The sequence below is a fragment of the Tenebrio molitor genome, chromosome 8 (genome assembly GCF_963966145.1).
Source record: "Tenebrio molitor chromosome 8, icTenMoli1.1, whole genome shotgun sequence".
Taxonomy (NCBI): Eukaryota; Metazoa; Arthropoda; class Insecta; order Coleoptera; family Tenebrionidae; genus Tenebrio; species Tenebrio molitor.
In genome coordinates this window covers 4,879,285-4,901,994 of record NC_091053.1, presented here as the reverse complement: position 1 = coordinate 4,901,994, position 22,710 = coordinate 4,879,285, and the positions used below count along the sequence as shown (strand labels likewise).

General features: G+C 37.0%; 5 protein-coding genes and 1 pseudogene across 9 annotated transcripts; 1 reads left to right on the top strand and 5 right to left on the bottom strand.

Moving 5' to 3' along the window:
• Nucleotides 1-1,737: 1,737 nt before the first annotated feature.
• On the bottom strand, nt 1,738-3,864 carry LOC138136931 (venom carboxylesterase-6-like). Of its 2 annotated transcripts, none has more exons than XM_069056238.1 (7): nt 3,742-3,835; nt 3,533-3,693; nt 3,384-3,489; nt 3,147-3,332; nt 2,557-3,099; nt 2,044-2,503; nt 1,738-1,993 (listed from the first exon to the last, which is right to left on the bottom strand). In XM_069056238.1, exons 1-7 carry the CDS (start codon nt 3,773-3,775, stop codon nt 1,801-1,803), a joined length of 1,683 nt encoding a protein of 560 aa, XP_068912339.1. In that variant the 5' UTR covers nt 3,776-3,835; the 3' UTR covers nt 1,738-1,800. The 2 variants fall into 2 exon arrangements, with proteins under 2 accessions (XP_068912339.1, XP_068912340.1); XM_069056239.1 differs by having other exon boundaries at nt 1,739-1,993; nt 3,533-3,687; nt 3,742-3,864.
• Nucleotides 3,865-8,977: 5,113 nt separating this feature from the next.
• Nucleotides 8,978-11,209, bottom strand: LOC138137245 (venom carboxylesterase-6-like). Of its 3 annotated transcripts, none has more exons than XM_069056558.1 (7): nt 11,024-11,209; nt 10,803-10,963; nt 10,653-10,758; nt 10,412-10,597; nt 9,822-10,364; nt 9,309-9,768; nt 8,978-9,258 (listed from the first exon to the last, which is right to left on the bottom strand). In XM_069056558.1, the coding sequence occupies exons 1-7, from the start codon at nt 11,043-11,045 to the stop codon at nt 9,066-9,068; spliced, it is 1,671 nt and encodes a 556-aa protein (XP_068912659.1). In that variant the 5' UTR covers nt 11,046-11,209; the 3' UTR covers nt 8,978-9,065. The 3 variants fall into 3 exon arrangements, with proteins under 3 accessions (XP_068912659.1, XP_068912657.1, XP_068912658.1); XM_069056556.1 differs by having other exon boundaries at nt 11,012-11,208; XM_069056557.1 differs by having other exon boundaries at nt 10,803-10,957; nt 11,012-11,208.
• A 514-nt stretch (nt 11,210-11,723) lies between these two features.
• On the bottom strand, nt 11,724-13,621 carry LOC138137558 (carboxylic ester hydrolase-like; annotated as a pseudogene).
• A 104-nt stretch (nt 13,622-13,725) lies between these two features.
• Nucleotides 13,726-15,936, bottom strand: LOC138137556 (venom carboxylesterase-6-like). Of its 2 annotated transcripts, none has more exons than XM_069057015.1 (7): nt 15,778-15,936; nt 15,576-15,730; nt 15,419-15,524; nt 15,187-15,372; nt 14,263-15,141; nt 14,089-14,212; nt 13,726-14,039 (listed from the first exon to the last, which is right to left on the bottom strand). In XM_069057015.1, exons 1-7 carry the CDS (start codon nt 15,812-15,814, stop codon nt 13,850-13,852), a joined length of 1,677 nt encoding a protein of 558 aa, XP_068913116.1. In that variant the 5' UTR covers nt 15,815-15,936; the 3' UTR covers nt 13,726-13,849. The 2 variants fall into 2 exon arrangements, with proteins under 2 accessions (XP_068913116.1, XP_068913117.1); XM_069057016.1 differs by having other exon boundaries at nt 15,576-15,724; nt 15,778-15,931.
• Nucleotides 15,937-16,284: 348 nt separating this feature from the next.
• On the top strand, nt 16,285-18,996 carry LOC138137555 (venom carboxylesterase-6-like). The gene is made up of 8 exons (XM_069057014.1): nt 16,285-16,949; nt 16,998-17,146; nt 17,196-17,301; nt 17,357-17,919; nt 17,969-18,134; nt 18,184-18,519; nt 18,571-18,694; nt 18,741-18,996. The coding sequence occupies exons 1-8, from the start codon at nt 16,904-16,906 to the stop codon at nt 18,928-18,930; spliced, it is 1,680 nt and encodes a 559-aa protein (XP_068913115.1). The 5' UTR covers nt 16,285-16,903; the 3' UTR covers nt 18,931-18,996.
• On the bottom strand, nt 18,981-21,076 carry LOC138137561 (carboxylic ester hydrolase-like). The gene is made up of 7 exons (XM_069057020.1): nt 20,928-21,076; nt 20,723-20,871; nt 20,576-20,672; nt 19,794-20,528; nt 19,442-19,744; nt 19,268-19,394; nt 18,981-19,217 (listed from the first exon to the last, which is right to left on the bottom strand). The coding sequence occupies exons 1-7, from the start codon at nt 20,965-20,967 to the stop codon at nt 19,028-19,030; spliced, it is 1,641 nt and encodes a 546-aa protein (XP_068913121.1). The 5' UTR covers nt 20,968-21,076; the 3' UTR covers nt 18,981-19,027.
• Nucleotides 21,077-22,710: the final 1,634 nt, after the last annotated feature.

Sequence of the window (22,710 nt, the reverse complement as noted above, 5' to 3'; positions counted from 1 at the left end):
GATTTATTATATTATCTACCAAGCTATGGCGGAAAAGAGTTGGAAGAAAAGTCATATTTTATTTTTCAACATATGATCCATTAACGGTTACACATTAATTCCAACATTTATTAAAAAAAAATCTTTTGATAAGTCCTCAAAACATTCCTCTACCGATTCTTTTAGGTATTCATCTGAAGGAAAATGACGTCTCGTCAAGTGCTTCTTTAATTCAGAAAAGAGATAATAGTCACTCGGTGTCAAATCTAGGCTGTAGGTTGGATCTTCCATTTCTACAGAGTGTCCCCAAAAAAAAAAGACGAGTCCATAATTCCCTTATTTATCGGAGGATTTTAATTATATATACACCAAATTAAATGTTTTTTAATAGGCTACAAAACGGCTTAATAAATTGACGTATAGTTCCAAGGGCTTCAAGACTAAACTGTCAAAATATTTTTTTTCAAATGGGATTAAATACTTTTTTTTAGTAATTCTGATAGGGATTTTAATTCTAAAAACAACAATGTATCACAAGTATAACTTGACATAAAAAAAAATAACACTAACTTTTGAAACAAATGACGAGCACCAAGCGAAAAGCTATCAAAATGCATTGCGTTACAATGTAATAACCAAATTAAGGTAGCTAGAAAAACAAATGACAAATAATAATATGTGGGATTGCGCAGATATGCCCCCAATGTTTAGCGCAAAATGGAACATAGAGGATAGTAGCGTTTTTTTACATTTTTTTTGTGAATTTTTGGTATTTAAGTGTACACTTGTGATACACTGTTATTTTCAGAATAAAAATCTCTATCAGAATTACTAAAAAAAAATATGTAATCTCATTTGAAAATTTTTTTTTTGACAGTTTACCCTTGAAGTCCATGGGGCTATACTTGAATTTATTAGGCCATTTTGTAGCCTATTAACAATCATTTAATTTGGTGTACAGATAATTAAAATCTTCCGATAAATAACGGAGTTATGGACTCGTCTTCTTTTTTGGGGACATCCTGTATAAAGCCGCACTCGTCGATTACTTCGGATTTGGCAAGCTTTGTATTCCGCGAGAAAACGAACTGTCATTGAAGTTCTTACATACTCTCCACACGCAAAAAGTGTTTCCTTTTTCAACAATATCGAACTTTCTGCCGTGTAGTCTATTTTATAGAGTATTTTCAATAAATTTACATAATTTGCCTTTTCTAATAAAGCGCAGATTTTAAGGAATGTACAAAATGTCGCTTGGCAACTTTTCATCAATTGTTTCAAAACGTAACTGCTCAAATACCTTCAAAATTTAGATTAAATTTATAACAACAAAATTTAAGCTTTTCGTTGAATCAGACGAATAAACCAGATGAGTGAATCAGACGAGTGATTCAGTTAATTGTTTGTGGGGACATCTATTTTTAATGTTTAACAATCAAATAATAATTGCGCTTAATTTTTAATAAAGGAAACATGTGTTAAAATTAAATTCTTTTAACTTGAGGTAATTCAATTATTACTATTTGAACCTTCACCGTGTAAAATACCTGTATTTTAAATTTCTTAAAAATCCGTTGGCAAATAATTGAGACATTAGGCTCTAAAGTCTTAGCTGAGACACGCTGTATATTGGAAGTGACAGTTAGTTTCAAATGATTTCAAATTAATTCATATTTATATTTATGATTTGAACATCGCTTCTCCGAGTCTTTTACGTTTAAGACAAAAACAAATTTTTCAACTGTCATCAATGTTTAATTGTTTCTTAATATAAAACACCGAATGAAATATAATATGCTCAAGAGTTTCCAAAGAGTACGATTACAGCTCATCCTTAACTCCCTTAGAAACCAGTTTTTCATTTTCCATTATCGGTAGTGACTCCCAAAACTTCTCATTTTCCAAAACAACTCTCTCCATAACTAATTTATCCGGAGACTTAATCAACAAAGCGACAATTTCATCTTTAGGATTTTTCGAGATTGGTGTCCACGGTCCAGAAGTTTTTGGTATCCTGAAATATATTTTTTACCACTAGAACTTGTCAATCCACCTCAGGCTTACCCAGTTTTGGCAAAAGAAGTAAACATTTCTACAAAAATCTCAATCATGCGTCGATCTTCTTCGGTCGAAGTTGAGTCGACATCTGGTGTTTTCAAAATAAAAGAAGTGTCTTCAGAATGAGAAGCTCCGTAATCCTCCTGGCGCTCTGCAAAGGTTTCGTACCAATAGTGGGCTCCGCGATACGAAAAAAGATAGAAATAAACAGGAGATTTGACGACGGAAGCTTGCAGTTTAGCGCTTTTGTGGGTGTCCAACAACGCGAAGCGATCAGAGAAGATTTGGACGAAATCGACAAAATTCGATTGGTCTAGCTTTTGGTCGTGCAAATAGTGTTTTCGAATTTTTTGACTCACTTCGTCAAGTAATGTCGAATCCACAGTATCGTTGTAGTCTAAGATGAACGGCATTAGCTCGTTCCATCGGGCGTCAATTTCTTTTAAATATTCCTTCTGGACAAAATCTACAACAGATAAACTTAGTCTCCTGATGGTAACATTGTTAGTACCAGCTGACCCACTGCAGGATACAATCCTTCAAAATCTGTTACCGAGACGATCCAAGGCAAATCACTGACTTGACCCTTCTTAATCAGATTCAACGGATGGTCAGGAAGAACAGGGTTTGACGACCAAGAGTCTACCACGGGACCAAAAACAACAAAAGGGTTATACATCCAAGGTTGAAGTTCTTTAACAGCAGCAACAATTTGTCTCGCCGGTCTTTGTCTCAAGCAATTTATCATATGTTCAGTTATGTTACTGAAACAACCCAGTTTGAATGCAATTTTTTGGGTCTTTTCCAACGGTTTCTCCATCAAACTCCACGCACACAAAGAAGTGCCGCTTTGTGAAATCCCTCGATGGAACAGTCCTCTAGATTTCGGAGACAGATAGTGTATGTGGACACTTGTCCCACCAGACGACATTCCAGTTAATGTAATGGAGTCAGAATTGCCTCCAAAGTATTGTACATTTGTTTTAATCCACCGCAACGCCATAATCTGATCTTCAATCCCGTTATTTCCAGGTACTACTTCGTCTTCGGTACTCAAAAAACCTGCAACAAAATCGTTTCTAATTGAACTGGATTTTATTTGGACTCACCCAAGGGTCCCAATCGATAATTAAAATTAATGAAGACAACATCTCTGTCCATGATAAAGTCAGGCCCAAAAAATCCTCCGTAAAGGAACATAAAAGCTCCACCGTAAATATGAACGACTACGTCCAGTTTTGCTTTTTTATCCAGAGTTGGGGTGTAGATATTTAAGTAAAGACAGTCCTCGTCGCCTTTGAACCAAACAGTTAAACAAAGTGGTTAAGAGATTAGTTCTTTATTACCTGTCACGACGTCTTCCCATGGCTCAACATACTGTTGATACTGCAAACACTTATGCATAGTTTGGGCCTCCCAAGTACCATTCCACGGTTTCACTGGTACCGGTTCCTGTACCAACTCTATAGTTTTAGTTTTACGCTCAATTTCTTACCTTAAATCTGTACTGCCCAACAGGAGGACTAGCATATGGTACTCCTTCAAACGTGTAGTACTTGTGTCGGTTCAGACTTTCTCTGAAACTTCCCTTGATTTTTCCTAAGTGAGGTATGTTAACAACTGGAGCTTTTTCAGCATTCAATAGTCCAACTAAAACTTAGAATCGTTATTTTTATAGCTCATTCAAAAATGTTAAAATAATACACAAGAAAATACTTAGTAACTTTGTTAACTTCATCCTTTTGACGTTCAAGCAAAGCGGGTATTAAGTGTACTATAATTACTACGTATACATGCAGCTGTTAGTCCGGACCAAGTGAACTATCACATTGGTCCGGACAAGCTTTAGCTCGAGCTACAGATGTGAGCTAGACGTGTTAGTTCGAATCTAAACAGCATGTACAGTCGATGGACAAATAAAACTGGGACAAAAATGACAATCACATAAGTCAAAGTTTACAAATTTGCATCGTTTAATTACGGCTTTATCACAAATAGGTTAACTTTGGTATGACATATTATACAGACACTGACAGATATATTGACAATTCAATGGTCTGATTTACATAGATTAAATTTTAAGTGTCCCAGTTTTATTTGTCCACCGACCGTACACAGCTTAGCTCGAACGGGCAAAGGTGCTACCAACCTTTACTAAAAAAAAACGCAAGATAAAATTACTGTTATGAAATTTGAGGTTAGAATTAATAGCGTCACGTGTGCTGTATTATTATTGTTGTTGTTTTGTTGATACTTCGTGGGCAATTGTAATATTGTTGATATGATTGTTTATTAGTGATTTTGGTGGTAAGTTGGCAACATGATTTTACCAAAACATTATATCCGAACTAAAGAATGCATATATACGGTGAACTTAAAATGGACTGCGTTAGAACGCATTAGCATAGTCCGAAGTAACGGCTGCATGTATACGTAGTAAATGATAAAATGAAACGTAGGGTACGTAAAATTCAAACAACGGATAGATAACATAAATAACAAATAAATTTACATTATAATACTGAAAAAACAATACGGACTTGCATCACATTGTTATGTGGTAGTAAATTGCACTACCGTTCCGTGTATTTTATTGCAACTGTCGACAAGGATGATAAAGAAATGGTTGTTATCTTAGTCGTTAGCAAGAAAATATCGTTTAACTATTGTCAGCCTCAGCTTCGAGGTAAAATAAAAATGTCCTTCTAACAAACTGTTAGCCAATCCCAAGATACTAAATAAATTAGGATCAGAGCTCTTTGCGGTAATTGTTCACTTTAACTAGGTACTTCTGGAATTCAAACCTTGTGCAAATGCCTGTTTTTCTCTCTTATTGTGTTTCAAGGTCGCGTCAAGGTTGCGCCAATGTCTTGGTATAACTAAAGGGTAAGGCAAATTCATTTGCACAAGGTTTGAATGGTGGGAAACGATCTAGGAGGACGCCCTGAGGCTGTCTAGCCACACTGCCACAAGTTAAAATATCTGCACAACCTTCAAAGTCAGACTGTATTTACAACTTGAATCAAAAAATAATTTTGATCGATTTTTTCAGTCTAATGAATAGATATGATGAAACTTGAGTTGCGTAGGCCCGGTTTCACCAATAGTAAATAAATCGTCAGTTACTTATTTAACGAATAACTTTTATTTGTACGTTAAGGAAAAAGTTGTTTCACCAAATAATTTTGATGTTCAGTTAACTATTTCGATAACAACTGTTTTTAAAATAATTTTCTCATTGATTGTACCCAAAAATATTAAATTATTTTGACGTATTACGTCATTTCAATCATTTGCTGCGACGATTTGAGAATGGATCAAGGGCAAAAAAGAAAAAGAAAAAGATCCAAAAATTTTCTTGAAGAAGAAAAAGAGTATCTGTTAGAGCTAGTTACAGATAAAAAAGGGTATAATCGAAAATAAGAAATCAGATGAAGCTCCTTTACGACAATTTAAAAAAATCAACAAAAAAGAAATTGGCCGATGAAAAGGTAGTAAAATTCTAAAATTTTGAATTAAAATTTTAATGGTTCCAATAAATTTTAGGTGCAAACTTATAAAACTGGAGGTGGTTCAAAATCAAAAACTCTCACAGTTAATACAACTTGCGACAATATGCTGGTTAATTTATTAGGACCCACTATAACGCCTCATGAAAATCCTTACGATAGTAATGGTAATGTTTGACAAAAAAATATTGTAACAATAACAGTAATAATCGCTGTACTTTCATTATAGAGTTACCAGTATCAGTTCATGATTTCACTAATCACATATATGATCATAATATTGATAATGATATGACTGAATACGTAAACGAGGAGGCCAAGATTGATGAAACAGTCATTAACTCATTATAAATACTGAACACGAAAAGCAACTGCATCTAAGTACGAGCCCCGATAATCTAGAGAAGGAATGTGAAACTTCTGCAAAGGCTGTTGTAGTCCCTGAAAATACTAGAATTAAAACGTTTTAAAAAAAATCCGTTCTAATAAGAACAGTAAAAGAAACACAAGCACCGATACCATTCAAAGAGAATTATTGGCCTTAAAAAAAGAAAAATATCAAAAACAAATTGAAGTATTAGAAATTATTCGAAAAAAAGAGTTAGAAGATTTAAAGGGAAAAGAATTGGCTAACCTATTAAAAACTAAACAGTTAAATTCATTGTAATATCTTTTCTGTCTTTCAATAGAATTCCTTGTCAAAATTTATTTTATTTTAGAAAGGTGCACGTAAAAATATAAAATGTTAAATTGGATGCTTACTACCTATTAAAAATGGTGTTAATTAAAGCCGTACGAACAGCCCTATTTTCATTGTTGTTAATAATTTCGATGTTAAAGATATCATCTGGTTCTTCGAAATCTGGAATATCTACTTCTGGATCTTCTATTGGGTCGTCCTCATTCACATCAATTGAAATGTTATGCAAAATCATTGTGGCGATTATAATTGGAAGTACTTTTTCAGTTTGTACACGTAAACCAATCGCCAAACATGGAAAACGTGTCTTCAGTACTCCAAAACTTCTTTCAACCACATTTCTTGTGGTTTTATGAGCAGTGTTATATTGCATGCATACCCACTATCGCCTAATAAATAACGATTTGGAAATTCGTTATTTTCTAGACGCATTCTTATACGTGAATCATTAAAAATTGTAGAATCGTGTACGGAACCAAGCCATCGCGCAAGAACATCGATAAATTTTAAGTTGGCATCAGAAATAGCTTGAGTATTGATAGAAAACCATGACTTCCTATTTCTATATAATTCCCCATGATCACCTCCTGGAGACTGCACCTTGATATGCGTACAGTCTACTGCTCCAAGCACATTGGGAAATCCAGCAATTTCGTAAAAATCATTATGAATTTTTCGAATTTCATTTCTGCGATCTGGCAAACGTATAAAATAAGGGCGTAAAGATGCTATGGAATTTGTTACTCGATGAATTATTCTACAAACAGAAGATTTTGATACGTTTACCAGATCCCCGATGCACATTTGAAACGTTCCAGTAGCGTAAAACCGTAGAGTTATCAGAAGTTGTAACGCGGGAGTGATTGGATCGTTTCGATCACTTAAATGTGCCAGATTTTCTTCAATTAATGTTAAAATTTCCCTAGCGCCAATTTTAGAAAATCTGAAACGTAATTTAAATTGGAATTCAGTGTATTCATCATCTGATGAATCCGATGACGATGACGTCAACATACTTTCAAAATTGCTTATTTAAGAATTTATCTTATTTATTAGTAATTATTTCTTACTTATCTGTTATCAATTTTCCTAATTCGCAAATTTTTCTTATTTTGGTATTAAAATTAAAATGACAAATGTATTGTCACATCGTTTTAACTGACCAAATTTGTAACAAAAAAAAGTCACGTTTATTTATTGATGGTCACTTTGAGGTTATTTTATGCTCCTGTCAATTTGACAATTTTTAATTTCTTTCACTTATTACATTGATTACAAACATAACCTTTCGAAGCAATTGTCAACAAATTTGAAACATTATAGTTATTTTTGATCAATTCAAATTTGTTTCTGATCCTAGCTCAAACATACGTGAAGTTACTAGATAATGACGTCATCGCAAAAGGGTAAAAATTGGACTATATCACTGATAGATGCAAGAGGTGGTGGCTGAGCCGAGGTGCTAGTTGCTGGTTCATTGTCTTTATTATTTACACCGTTTTTTTCACATTCTGAACTGTCATTTCACTCGTACGTTTTCTCTCACGTCTCGCTCTTGTTCTTTCTGCGCCTGACTTAAGCTTATTTACAACAAAATTGTATATTTTAACGATAACACTAAACAATATCGAAATGCGTAACTCATTGTTCATTTTTAATTAAAAGAAAGGGCATTATCGATAAATGCCGTGAGTGTGACGAAGACAGAAGTATACACAATTTTAAGGGATGTTTGTATCGTGTCAAACAGATTAATTTACATAATTAGACTCCAAATTAAGTGAGATGGAAATATTGGCGCAACCGTTGTGCGAGACAGTGTTTACCCCCACCACTTTTCGTCACACAAAAATGTTGCCGATCAGAATGTCAAACCTCTCCCATAAAAAGTTTCACTTCAAAAATCTTCTGATAAGTCCCCAAAAAATTTCTCCACCGATTCTTTTAGGTATTCATCTGAAAAAAATGACGTCACGTCAAGTGCTTATTTATTTCAGAAAAGAGATAATAGTCACTCGGTGTCAAATCTAGGCTGTAGGTTGGATCTTCCATTTCTATAAAGCCGTCGATTACTTCGGATTTGGCAAGATTTGTGTTCCGCGAGAAAACGAACTGTCATTGAAGTTCTCACGACACTCTCCACACGTAAAAATTGTTTCCTTTTTCAACAATATCGAAATTTCTGCCATGTCTATTTTTTTAGAGTATTTTCAATAAATTTACACAATTTGCCTTTTCTAATAAAGCGCCAGATTTTAAGGAATGTACAAAATGTTGCTTGGCAACTTTTCATCAATTGTTTCAAAAGGTAACTGCTAAATACCTTCAAAATTTAGATTAAATTTGTAACAACAAAATCTAATTTTTTCGTTGAATCAGACGAGTGATTCAGTTAATTGTTTGTGGAGACATCTATTTTTTAATGTTTAACAATCAAATAATAATTGCGCTTAATTTTCAATAAAGGAAACATGTGTTAAAATTAAATTTTTTTAACTTGGGGTAATTCTATTATTACTATTTGAATCTTCACCGTGTAAAATATCTGTATTTTAAATTTCTTAAAAATCCGTTGGCAAATAACCGAGACATTAGGCTCAAAAGTCTTAGCTGAGACACGCTGTATATTAGAAGTGACAGTTAGTTTCAAATGATTTCAAATTAATTCATATTTATATTTATGATTTGAATATCGCTTCACTGAGTCTTTTACGTTTAAGACAAAAACAAATTGTTCAACTGTTATTAATGTTTAATTGTTTCTTAACATAAAACACTGAATGAAATATAATATGCTAAACAGTTTCTAAAGAGTACGATTACAGCTCATCCTTAACTCCCTTAGAAACCAGTTTTTCATTTTCCATTATCGGTAGCGAATCCCAAAACTTCTCATTTTCCAAAACAACTCTCTCCATAACTAATTTATCCGGAGACTTAATCAACAAAGCGACAATTTCATCTTTAGGATTTTTCGAGATTGGTGTCCACTCACCAGAAGTTTTTGGTATCCTGAAATATATTTTTTACCACTAGAACTTGTCCATCCACCTAAGGCTTACCCAGTTTTGGCAAAAGAAGTAAACATTTCTACAAAAATCTCAATCATGCGTCGATCTTCCTCGGTCGAAGTTGAGTCGGTATCTGGTGTTTTCAAAATAAAAGAAGTGTCTTCAGCATGAGAAGCTCCGTAATCCTCCTGGCGCTCTGCAAAATTTTCGTACCAATAGTGGGCTCCACGATACGAAAAAAGATAGAAATAAACAGGAGATTTGACAACGGAAGCTTGCAGTTTAGCGCTTTTGTGGATGTCCAATAGCAGGAAGCGATCAGAGAAGATTTGGACGAAATCGATAAAATTCGATTGGTCCAGCTTTTGGTCGTGCAAATAGTGTTTTCGAATTTTTTCACTCACTTCGTCAAGTAATGTCGAATCCACAGTATCGTTGTAGTCTAAGATGAACGGCATTAGCTCGTTCCATCGGGCGTCAATTTCTTTTAAATATCCCTTCTCGGCAAAATCTACAACAGATGAATTTAGTCTCCTGATGGTACCATTGTTAGTACCAGCTGACCCACTGCAGGATACAATCCTTCAAAATTTGTTACCGAGACGATCCAAGGCAGATCACTGACTTGACCCTTCTTAATCAGATTCAACGGATGGTCAGGAAGAACAGGGTTTGACGACCAAGAGTCTACCACGGGACCAAAAACAACAACAGGGTTATACAGCCAAGGTTGAAGTTCTTTAACAGTAGCAACAATTTGTCTCGCTGGTCTTTGTCTCAAGCAATTTATCATATGTTCAGTTATGTTACTGAAACAACCCAGTTTGGATGCAATTTTTTGGGTCTTTTCCAACGGTTTCTCCATCAAACTCCACGCACACAAAGAAGTGCCGCTTTGTGAAATCCCTCGATGGAACAGTCCTCTAGATTTCGGAGAGAGATAGTGTATGTGGACACTTGCCCCACCAGACGACATTCCAGTTAATGTAATGGAGTCAGAATTGCCTCCAAAATATTGTACATTGGTTTTAATCCACCGCAACGCCATAATCTCGTCTTCAATTCCGTTATTTCCAGGTACTACTTCGTCTTCGGTACTCAAAAAACCTGCAACAAAATCGTTTCTAATTGAACCGGATTTTATTTGGACTCACCCAAAGGTCCCAATCGATAATTAAAATTAATAAAGACAACATCTCTATCCATAATAAAGTCAGGCCCAAAAAATCCTCCGTAAAGGAACATAAAAGCTCCACCGTGAATATGAACGACTACGTCCAGTTTTGCTTTTATATCCAGAGTTGGGGTGTAGATATTTAAGTAAAGACAGTCCTCGTCGCCTTTGAATCAAACAGTTAAACAAAGTGGTATAGAGATTAGTTATTTATTTGTTACCGGCCACGACGTCTTCCCCTGGCAGAACATATTGTTGATACTGCAAACACTTATGCATAGTTTGGGCCTCCCAAGTACCATTCCACGGTTTCACTGGTACCGGTTCCTATACCAACTCTATAATCTTAGCTTTTACGCTAAATTTCTTACCTTAAATCTGTACTGCCCAACAGGAGGACTAGCATATGGTACTCCTTCAAACGTGTAGTACTTGTGTCGGTTCAGACTTTCTCTGAAACTTCCCTTGATTTTTCCTAAGTGAGGTATGTTAACAACTGGAGCTTTTTCAGCATTCAATAGTCCAACTAAAACTTGGAATCGTTATTTTTATAGCTAATTCAAAAATATTAAAATAATACACAAGAAAATACTTAGTAACTTTGTTAACTTCATCCTTTTGACGTTCAAGCAAAGCGGGTATTAAAAGCATATTAGAATGATAAAAAAAAACGTAGGAAACTTAAAATTCAAACAACTGCTAGATAAGAAAAATAACAATTAAACTGATATTAGCAATTCTAATACTAAAACACAATGAAACCCAGATTTGTTCTTGGATCAGTTCGATTAAAAAAATAAAAAAGTAGAGATGGTAACAATAATAATAATAGTACCATCAACTACCAAATACGGACTTATCACATTGTTATATAGTAGTAAATTGCTCCACCGTTCTTTGTATTTTAATACATTTATAGATAACAATGATAATGTAATGTTTGCTATCTAGGTTCTGTTTCTGAACGCGAATTTAACGGACCGATAACTTTAACAGTCCGATAAATACAAAATACAGCCTCGAAATACGAAGTTAAATCTTTAGTGTTTTTTTTTTGTTTTTCAATGTGAGCTATTACCATATTGCCAAGAAATATGCGCTATCCTATGACTTTTTATATTTTATATTGGGTATTTCATGTCAGTAGCATAATAATTTGATGTAAAAAATAGTCATTTGTGTATCAAGATCAAAAAGTGTATGTTTTTGGTCCGAGGCACCGCCGAGGCTTGAAAAAAGGCGAAGACACAATGCACTTTTTGGCAGAGGTGAAGGTGAAAAAAAAAATTAACTCAATCTTGACTTGTTATTTTTTATTACAATTCTTCTTTTTCTTCGACAAACAACTTTTCGTTTTCTTTGATTGGCAAAGAATCCCAAAATTCCATCATTTCTAAAGGTTCCATCTCAAGAGAAAGCATCTCAGGTGAATGAATTTTCAAATGAGTAAGAAAATCTGGATTGGTTTTTGATACAGCAGTCCACTCAACATTAACATTTGGTTTTCTGTAAAGACAATCATGAAATATCATTTGGAATTGAACAAAATTCTCGTACCCTGTCTTGGTAAACGAAGTAATAAGCTCAACCATCAGTTTCACCATTTTCCTGTCATCTTCAGTACCATTCGTATTGACCGCTTTTATTTTGAAAATATAAGGCACATCATCTGCATGCGAGGCCCCAAAATCTCGATTGTCAACTTCTGACGTGTACTCGAACCAGCTGTGACCTCCATGGTGGGCAAATTGGTACGAATAGACAGGAGACTTGGTTGCGGAAGCTTGCAATATTGCAGCCTTCTGGATACCAACAGTAAAAAGTCGCTCGGACAATATAGGTAGAAAATCTCTGAAGGTGGTCCTCGACAGCTTCTTCTCCCCCAAAAAGTGTTGTCGAATTTTTTGACTGACCTCGTCATGTAATCTTAACTCGACAGTGTAATTATAGTCCAGAATGAGCGGAATCAACTCGTTCCAACGTGTGTCAATGTCTTTCAAGTACTCTTCGTCCCCGTAGAACTCATCGGCTGGGTAAAGTCCTTCGGCGTTGGTATAAGAAACCATCCATGGGACATCGTACAGTTGTTTGGTCTTGAGCAAGTTGTAAGGGTGGTCTGGTAGTACCGGATCGGGAGACCAAGAGTCGACCACGATCCCAAAAGGTGAGAACGGAATGTAGAGCCATGGTTGAAACTTCTTGACCGAAGCAACAATCTGACGAGCTGGCCTCGTCTTCAAACAATCCACCATCTCCTCTACATCTCTAGTGGGACAACCAGCTTTCTCGTCTTGGCCAAAGGTTCCTCCATTAACACCCATGGCACTAGAGTGGTACCGCTTTGCGAGATTCCTCTCTGGAACAAGTTTCGAGATTTTGGGGAGAGGTAATGAAGATGGACACTAGCACCACCGGCTGAAGTTCCACAAAGCGTTATCGAATCAGGATTACCACCGAAAGTTGTTGCATGTTGTTTGACAAATTGCAGAGCTAGGATCTGGTCTCTTATGCCGTTATTTCCAGGTACTACCTCACTTTCAGTACTCAAAAATCCTGAAAGACGAGATTCTTTATTTCTCCTAGAATTCAAAAGTCCTACCGAGCGGTCCAATCCGGTAGTTGAAGGTCACAACAACTACTTGTTCGTCGATGACGTAATCAGGTCCATACAGACCGCCATAATTGAACATGAATGACCCTCCATGGATGTAAAATGTGACGTCCAGGTTGGCATTTTGGTCCAGACTGGGAGTATAGATGTTCAGATAGAGACAATCTTCGTCTCCTAGAAAATCGAAGATGAGAGAAAGTCAAAAAATATGGTTATGAGTACCAACGACATAGTCTTGTCTTGGGGGTGTGTACTGATTGTACTGCATCCAACCATCTGTAGATGGTTTTAGCTTCCCAAACTCCTTTCCATGGTTTCACAGGTGTTGGTTCCTACAACTCCTGTGTGACTAAAGTACCTAATGATTGATTTGTTCCTTGGTACTCACTTCAAATCTGTGTTGTCCAACTGGTGGATTAGCGTATGGTACTCCTTCAAAGGAGTAATACAGATCTCCACCCAAACTTTTTCCATAGCCACCTCGAATTTCTCCCAAATTTGCTAAACTGACAAGTGGAGACTCCAAAGACAAAACCAGTTTTACATTTATCAGCACGAGTAGAGCAATTGTTTGCATTTCAGAGGTTATAGCGCAACTAAACTGAAGATTATTTTTATCTAGCGGTTCAGATAACTATATTTAACTCTGCTGTTATGTAACTCTTTTGGAATAATACTCAAAACAGATGTTTTTATTTATTTGATTATTTAGTATAGATTTTAAAGCATAATGAATTACAAGATGGTGCACACCATCACACGACGAGATCGTACCAACCAAAACATTCAGTCACACTAAAACACAAATTACAACTCTTCTTTCATCTCAGGGAAGAGTTTTTCGTTTTCCATAATCGGCAGCGACTCCCAAAATTTTGCACTCTCCAGAACTGAAGTTTCCACAGATAGATCCGTCGGAGATTCAATTTTCAAGTAAGTCAACGGATCGTTGACATTTTTAGACAAAGAAGGCCACTCGATTGGCACATTGGGTTTCCTGCAACAAGCTGAGTCAACTCCTTTTTACCTGGTACTTCACCACTCACCCTGTCTTCGCAAACGACGCCACCATTTCAGTCAGCAACTCCACCATCGCCCTGTCCCTCTCCGTGGAAGTTGTGTCTAGAGTTGTCTTGAAAATGTAACTGGTGTCGTCGCCATGAGCCGCACCTGAAATTTTTGCTCACGTTTTTTGGAAAAAGCAAGCTTTTTGGAGTTACCAAAATTTTGGTTTGTGCCTGATCGACTCTCGGATTTGCTGTGGGCCCCACGGTGGGTGAAGTAATAAAGACGGATAGCCGAAGTGACTGTTGAAGCTTGCAAACTGACACCTTTCCGAATGTCAGTAAAAAACAATCGGTCACTTAGAATTTTTACGAAGTCCATGAAGGTCTCTCGAGTGACGTGTTTCCCCCCCAAATAGTAGTCCCGGATTTTTTTGCTGACACTGTTGTGCAATCTCGAGTCCAGAGTGTAGTTGTAATCCAGAATCACGGGAAGCAAGTCGTTCCAGCGGGTGTCAATATCGTTTAGGTACTCCTCGTTGGCGTAAAAGTCAGCTGCTGGGTACAACCCTTCGGAACTGGTATAGGAGGTGATCCACGGCAAATCTGCTACTTTTCCAGCTTTGAGCAAGTTGTAAGGGTGGTCAGGTAGTACCGGATCTGGCGACCAAGCATCCACCACCACACCGAACGGCGAAAAGGGGTTGTACAACCAAGGTTGGAAATCCTTGACTGAAGCAACAATCTGTCTTCCAGGTCTTCGCTTCAGACAGTCAATCATCTGTTTGTTGTCTCTAGTCGGACAACCAAGACTGGCCCCAAGTTTTTTCGCTTTCTCTAAAGGTTTTTCCACCAAAACCCAAGGATTTAACATTCCACCGCTTTGGGAGATACCTCTCTGGAACAGTCCTCGAGATTTGGGAGACAAGTAGTGAAAATGGACACTAGCACCCCCTGCTGACATTCCAATGATAGTGATCGAGTTGGGATTCCCCCCAAAATACTTGACATGGTCCTTGACAAACTGTAGCGCAAAAATCTGGTCCTTGAGGCCGTTGTTTCCTGGTACTATCTCATCTGTAGTACTGAGAAATCCTGGAAAACACAATAGAGTGTATTTTATTTAATTTGGTGCAGTACCTAAGGGTCCTAGTCGGTAGTTCAAATTGACATAAACCACATTCTTGTCGAGGATGTATTCAGGACCTTGGAAACCTCCATGGAGGAACATGAACGCTCCCCCATGAATATAAACCACTACATCTAGATTCGCATTTGGATTCAAATCAGGTGTGTAGATATTTAAATAGAGACAATCCTCATCGCCTGGAATAGTCACTATAAGACATGATCACACTAGAAAAGGACTCACCGATCACAAAATCATCTCCTGGGGCTGTGTATTGGAAATTTTGCATGCACTTGTAGACAGTTTTGGCTTCCCAAGTACCATGCCAGGACTTCACCGACGCTGGTTCCTGTCCCCAACGTTGTTACACAAGAACTGAGAGTACTTCAGGTCTACTCACCCGAAATCGGTACTTCCCTACTGGAGGTCGAGCATAAGGGACTCCCTCGAAGGAGAAAAACGTTTGGTTCCTCAGACTCACTCTGTTAGTACCTTGGAGTTTGCCTAAACTTGGGATGGTTACAATGGGGAGATTTGAACCCCACACACCTAAAACTACAAATATCTTTGAGCAGATAAACACAAGTTGTTTGAAACTTTACACTTTAGAGTTAAGAGAAGAGATAAAATTAGTTTCATTGTAAAAGAAACCAAGTGGGCAACGCAATGTCAAGAGCACAATTCGAGTTGAAAGGCCAAGCAGACAAATTGTTATCTCTCGTTTTTGTTCGAGTTGTTTGTGATAAGCTCTTTGGCTATTTTTATTTTATTGTTTTTTACCAAACAATGTAAAGATGGTGAGGAAAACACAATGAAAATATGCATATGCAAATATTTTTATTTGAACTTTGTAAACAGCATTTGTTCTCAATTTCTTCCACTTTGTCCAATATTTAATTAGATTACTTTTTGTAAATATTTAGTTTGACAAAGTGACGTCCAAGCAAATAATGCAGCATCTCTGTAAAAAAAATTAATTAGTCAACAATTTTTTTTGTGATATTTTGATAAGAAAATACTAATAACATTTTATCGCTTTAAATGTGACAAATGTTATTCTTTTGAAGAGATAAATCTGCTCTTTACGTAACTGACCTCAATTATGATGAAATCCAGAAGTTAAAGACACAATAAGGCAAATATTTTAGAGATATGGAATTTTTATTGTATCAAAATTTGTTATAATTACTAAAGCAATAGAGATAGAGCTAATCGTTGGCATAAGTGTTAAAAAAAATCCAGAAATGGGTCTATCAAAGGAAACAGAAGGGTTATCAAGACAGTGGTAGTACCGTCGGTACTCAGGTATGAGGAAAATGACTCTTGGAGGAAAAGCAAATTGTTCGTTTTTGTCATTATCCACCTCTATCATTTTTTTACAATCACCATTCGTTATCTAAAGTGATTAAATATGTCCAGACAGTTGACCTAAAGGGTACTGACAGATTTCCACGTGTCTTCATGGGACAAATAAACCTGCCACGGACTTGACTGGGGCAAAAATGACCTAAAACCTTGTATCACCTCAAACCCACGAAAACAAATGAAATGCAGTTTTTTATAGAAGAGTTGCAACACGTCACATCATGCAAAAAAACTGAAATGCTATCAAAATAAAAAATATTTTTAGAATAGCGATCTCTGCGTCTTCTGCAAAGCGCAATCATTTCAATTTAATGAATGTTGATTGTTTGAAGACACCAGTTGTGGTCCGTAGAGCGAGAAGACATGAAGTTCTTGGCAATCTTAACAGTTGTGAACGTACTAACAGACGGTACTTTGTCCCAAACGGTAGGGAAAATTTATTTCGAATTTTTTTCAGTTACAAAGTGTGATGCACTCCCAAGGGTCCACATACCATCTCTTGGAAAGATTGAAGGCAGCTATGGAGTAAGTCTCAAAGGGAGGACTTTCTCCAAGTTCGAAGGAGTACCATACGCTCAACCTCCTGTTGGGCGACTCAGATTTCGAGTAAGTTGCGTCATTTAATTGTTACTAGCTCTGACAACGAGTACTGCAGGAACCAGTGCAGTTGAAACCTTGGAGTGGAGTTTGGGAGGCCAAAACCGTGTACAGATGCATGCAGAATTTTCCGTACACTCCCCCTGGAGACAATTATGTACTTGGTACTACCTTTGATATTTGGGGTAATCAAAAATTCTATTTAATAATATTGTACAGGTAACGAGGATTGTCTTTATTTGAATATCTACACACCAGATCTAAACCAGAGTGCTAATCTAGATGTTATTGTATTTATTCACGGGGGTGGTTTCATGTTCGGCTATGGAGGTTTCCAGGAACCGCAGTTCATCCAAGATAGAGACGTGGTCTTTATCAGTTTGAACTACAGACTAGGACCTCTCGGCTTCTTGAGTACCGAGGATAACGTAGTACCTGGAAACAACGGCTTAAAAGATCAAATCCTCGCCTTGCACTGGATCAAGCAGAATGCGAAGTACTTCGGAGGCAACAGTGACTCGATTACAATTGCTGGAATGTCAGCTGGTGGGGCTAGTGTTCATTTTCACTATCTCTCCCCGAAATCTAGAGGGCTGTTCCACCGAGGAATCTCCCAGAGTGGTACCACTCTGTGTCCTTGGGTCCTCAGCGAGAGTCCCCTCGAGAAGGCAAAGAATCTGGCAGCACACCTCGGCTGTCGTACTAAGAACAACGCGAAAATGATAAAGTGCTTGAGGCGAAGACCTGGGTACCAGATCACAGCATTTGTGAAGTTGTTCCAGGTTGGACTCCAATCCGACCAAGTACCACTAGTAACTTTGCAAATTGTAGCCGTGGCTGTACACCCCGTTCACTCCTTTCGGAGTTGTGGTGGACTCGTGGAGTGACAATCCGGTACTACCAGAGCACCCTTACATGCTTCTCAAAAAGAAGAAAGTTGCAGATTTGCCGTGGATTGTCTCGTACACTGCTTCTGAAGGATTGTTTCCTACTTCATGTGAGTTTTTGGAAATTGGTACACGCTTGGTGTTACCTAAGAGGTTTAGTTTTTTACAGCGAAAAGAAGTACTTGCAGGATATCGACACCCGATGGAACGACTTGCTCCCGTTTATTTTGGACTACAACTATACTGTAGATCCGAGGTTGCACGACATGGTCAGCCAAAAAATTCGAACGCACTATTTGGGCAACCAAAGAGTTTCTAGATCGACTTTTTCGGATTTTGTCGATATCGCGTCGGATCGTTTGTTTATCGGAGACATTTACGAAACAGCTCGTTTACACGCTGCAGCCACAAAATCTCCTGTTTATTCGTACTATTTTACACACAGGGGTGCGCACAGCAGGTCTGAACTCAGGTCCAAGAGCAGCAGAAATTTTGGTAATTAGATCCTTCAACCAAAGAGACAAATTTTTGGAAAATGTTTTGAAGGTGCTTCTCATGGTGATGATACGGTGTATGCGTTCAAAGCATATGTGGATGTGCTCAGTACTAAAGACGACAGAGCGATGGTGGATTTGATGGTAGACATGTTTGCTTCTTTTGCACATACAGGGTGGGTTTAAATAGTGTAAAAGTGATTTTTTGAGGGTCGATTTTAGGAAAGCAAATATTACAACTAACTGGCAACCTGTCTCCAAGAACATTAAAGATCCTCTTGTACGTTTAAAAATTGCTGGACCTAAGAAGTTGAGGATGGAGGCGAGTATTCTAAAGAATGCTAAATTTTGGAAGTCGCTACCAATCATGGAAAATGAACGGCTATTCTCTAATGTAGGAGAAGTATTCTGAATAGTTTGGGTTATTGTTAGAATCCTAAGAAATAAATTGAATTGAAAAAAAATGTTTTCACTTATTGTATTTAGAGGTTCTAAAGTATTGAAATTTATTACAATTCGTCTTTAATAGAGATTAAATTTTGGTTTTCTGCAAATTTCAACGACTCCCAAAAATCTATGGGAGTCAACTCGTCGACTCTTTCGAGTTTGATTTCCTCAGGTACGAAACTGGTTATATTGAGATAAGTTAATTTATCGTTTGTGGTAGATTCCCACTTGACACCTTCTATCACTGGAGTGCTAAAAATTTTCTGATTAGAAAACTTGCTACACGGTACTAAGAGTGGTACCTTGTTTTGGCGTATGAAACCAACATATCTAAAAGAACATTTGTCATTTTTAGCTCGTTGGCAGTGAGAGGTCCCGGGGATAAAACTGGAGTGAAGAAGTATTTCGCATCATCACCATGATTGACAACTAAAACTCACGTTAATCATAATTTCAAATTGTCGATTTTACCTCACTTTTTGCTTCGTTGTTATCTCCAGGATAACTAAAATAGTAGTAATAGACTGGTGAAGACGCGGCTCTGGCTTGCATTCTGACAGAAATTTCTGCATCAACTAGAAAAGTTCTATCGCTGAACATTTTCAACAACTTGTCTTTGTCCTGATCAAAACCGTTTTGGTCTTTTCCCAAATAGAACTGTCGAATTTTTTGTGCAGCATCCTTCCACAAAGAAGGAGCTAAAGTATCATTGAAGTCGAGCACGATTGGTGCTAGTGAGTCCCAATTGGTGCTGAGATTATCCAAATCATTTTCAACGACTGAAAATGTTTCGATTCAAAAGTGGAATTATACAATTTAGAGCCTTACATGAGACCATAACTGAGCTCTCGTGCTGTGTATTTGAAGCAATCCATGGTACATCGTAAATTTTCCCTTTTGTCAGGAGAGAATATGGATGCTCACTCAAAAACGGTTTTGACCCTTTTTCAACAACTGGAGCGAACGGTGCAATTGGAAAAATCAAATACCCGAAAAAGAGTGGAACTGTTTTCAAGATCTGTTTGTGATGTTTTTGCTTCAAGCAATCGACTAGAGCTCGAGAAGGTGTTGAAGGACATCCGACAGCTTCGGCCAAGCGCTGGGCCCGCTTCAAGCTCGCTTCTTGCAAAGAGAACGCATTGAGTGCTACACCACTTTGGGAGAATCCGCGATGGAACAAGCCTTTGGACATCTCGGAGAAGTAGTGGAAGTGGACGCTTGAACCTCCGGCTGACAGTCCAGTCAAAGTGACCGAATCTGGGTTACCACCGAAACTTGCAATATGGTTTTGAACCCATCTCAAGGCCATGACTTGATCCTTCAGACCATTGTTTCCAGGTACGACGTCGTCTTCGGTACTCAAGAACCCAAAAATTCCCAATCGGTAGTTGAACGTGACAAAGACGACATCCCGATCCATCAACAACTCTGGTCGACAGTACATCAGGCCACTACCAATCATATAACCACCCCCGTGGATATGTACCACAACTTCCAACTTCTCCTGAGGGTTGAAGTTTTCTCGAGGAACGTACACATTAATGTGCAAACAGTCTTCGTCACCTAGTTTCGTAATTATTATCGAGTTTCGGGCAATTGCTTTACCTGACCTTTCGTTACGTTCATCTGCATCATCTCAACTTGAGGGCATTCTGTCGGATTGTTGGCCTCCCAAACGCCGGACCAAGGTTCCGGTGGTTCTGGTTCCTACAAACAACCTATTTAAATGTGGCCTAGATTTTCTGACGCGCACCTACTTCAAAGCGTCTGTTTCCTATGGGTGGTTTAGCGAATGGTACTCCTTCAAACACAGAGAACTTTCGACCCTCATGGGAAGTTTTAAAATATCCGCGTATTTTACCCAATGAAGTTGTCACCACAGGTCTTTCGTCGTGGCCGTGGCAAACTTTACAAACCAATCAGAAGAAAATTACGTGCAAAAAATTTAATTGTTTAGCTTACCACACATTAAAACTAAAATAACCAACCGCTTTGCTAACATTTTACACACTTGCGGTTGATTTAAGCAATCTATAATATATCACGACCCACCAATTATCTATTTAACTTGATTATCTTCTCCCACTTATATCTATTACTATCATATTTTAGCGCGTAGAAACTGCGATTAATTCTACAGGGTGTTATTGAAAGCACAGATATTTTAACCACGAGCTACTGGCTTCATGTAGAACTCGAAAAAAATATCTAAAAAATTCTCGGCACATTTTAAAAATACACCCTGTATATCATGTTTTATAAAATGTACGCCAATGCGAAGTAACCTATAAGAAATATGCTTTAAAATACGGAAACCGCATTGGTGTACGTTTTATAAAATATGATATACAGGGTGTATTTTTAAAATGTGCCGAAATTTTACCTACAAGGTTGTTTAACAACGTAGAAGACTAAAAGCAATTAAAAAAAAAATGTAGCTCAAAAAATAAATGTCATTTTTTTTGACATAGTATTTTTTAGATATTTTTTCCGAGTTCTACATGAATCCAGTAGCTCGTGGTTAAAATATCTGTACAACTTTCAATAACACCCTGTATAAATACCTATTGATTTAAGTAGATACCTCTAAAATACTCGTATCACAAGTTTATTTATATTTTGGTGAACTGAAAGTAGATTGGGATCTATCGATTAAAAGGAATACTGCAGAAAATGAACATCGACACCTTGTCAATTATGTGTTCAAACTGAGGTAATTCTGTTCTTACTTATTATAAATATGTAAATACTTACTTATAATGGGTGCCCCAAAATTCGCGGAACAACTCAATGGGGCAAAGTCAACTCATGTTAGAAAATAATGAGAAAAATAATTTAAAAAATCTATACCTCTTAGATTTGAAGATATGGCTCCAAAGGTGCAGCTTTGACCTCATTTATTTTAAATATTAAAAAAGATTTTGAATATTTACTAGCCAGTGACATAATAATTCTGAACGATTGTGATCAGGTTTCCAATTATTTTCTTCATTATTTCCAACATTTCCAAGTGGTATTTTTATGTCCGTTTTCCATCATATAGTGCACGGCAACATGGCTTATTTGATTTTTCTCTCTCATTTCCGTGGATACAACAAAAATGAAATATTTGCAAGCTATTGGGATACACAGAATGTTTTTAAATGTTGCCACATTTAGTGTAACAATAAAGAAGATTGATTTTTTTAAATAATTTTACCTGATATTTTAATGACTACTTAACAAAATTTTGGGGCACCCAGTATACTAATATACTTCACCTATTATCATATTTCTATTTATAACAGTCATTTGCGTGTCGTAAGAACATTATCTATGATAAAGCAACACTTTACTACACCGGTGGGGTAAAGTACGCTGACAATATTTTTCTTTATCGTTGTGTCCTTGATATCAAATTTGCAATAGCCACAAACTAAACATTTCTCCAGCCTGCTATTTGGTTTGTTTGTTATTTACTAATTATTTCTTGCCGTAATAACTGAGAATAGATTTTTCGCGCATGAGTGCATTATTTGAAGCACGAGCGACGAGGGGGCGAGTGCTTCATTTGCACGAATGTACCGAATACGTCTTCTCGCATCGAAGTTCGTACAATATTTTTTGAGACGAACATAATATCTGATTTGTCGTGTACCCGTTGTGAATAGATGGAGCTTGTCCATGCGCTCTTTCGAAATTTTCATCATCCAAATTGGAGAAATGGCGATTTGTAAACCAGTTTTTAATTATTAAGTCAAATTAT

Coding starts and splice junctions, on each gene's coding strand:
- LOC138136931 (XM_069056238.1), bottom strand. CDS start 3,775: ATGAAGTTAACAAAGTTACTAAGTATTTTCTTGT. Junction 3,694..3,741: donor GTTACTAAGTATTTTCTTGT/GTATTATTTTAA, acceptor AACGATTCTAAG/TTTTAGTTGGACTATTGAAT. Junction 1,994..2,043: donor ACTTCTTTTGCCAAAACTGG/GTAAGCCTGAGG, acceptor AATATATTTCAG/GATACCAAAAACTTCTGGAC.
- LOC138137245 (XM_069056556.1), bottom strand. CDS start 11,045: ATGAAGTTAACAAAGTTACTAAGTATTTTCTTGT. Junction 10,759..10,802: donor TTGGGCAGTACAGATTTAAG/GTAAGAAATTTA, acceptor GAGTTGGTATAG/GAACCGGTACCAGTGAAACC. Junction 9,769..9,821: donor AGGATTGTATCCTGCAGTGG/GTCAGCTGGTAC, acceptor CATCTGTTGTAG/ATTTTGCCGAGAAGGGATAT.
- LOC138137556 (XM_069057015.1), bottom strand. CDS start 15,814: ATGAAACTAATTTTATCTCTTCTCTTAACTCTAAAGT. Junction 15,731..15,777: donor TCTTCTCTTAACTCTAAAGT/GTAAAGTTTCAA, acceptor AGATATTTGTAG/TTTTAGGTGTGTGGGGTTCA. Junction 14,040..14,088: donor GCGTCGTTTGCGAAGACAGG/GTGAGTGGTGAA, acceptor AGCTTGTTGCAG/GAAACCCAATGTGCCAATCG.
- LOC138137555 (XM_069057014.1), top strand. CDS start 16,904: ATGAAGTTCTTGGCAATCTTAACAGTTGTGAACGTACTAACAGACG. Junction 17,920..17,968: donor CATTTGTGAAGTTGTTCCAG/GTTGGACTCCAA, acceptor TGCAAATTGTAG/CCGTGGCTGTACACCCCGTT. Junction 18,135..18,183: donor AGGATTGTTTCCTACTTCAT/GTGAGTTTTTGG, acceptor TAAGAGGTTTAG/TTTTTTACAGCGAAAAGAAG.
- LOC138137561 (XM_069057020.1), bottom strand. CDS start 20,967: ATGTTAGCAAAGCGGTTGGTTATTTTAGTTTTAATGTGTG. Junction 20,529..20,575: donor GCAGATGAACGTAACGAAAG/GTCAGGTAAAGC, acceptor TTACGAAACTAG/GTGACGAAGACTGTTTGCAC. Junction 19,745..19,793: donor GAGCTCAGTTATGGTCTCAT/GTAAGGCTCTAA, acceptor AAACATTTTCAG/TCGTTGAAAATGATTTGGAT.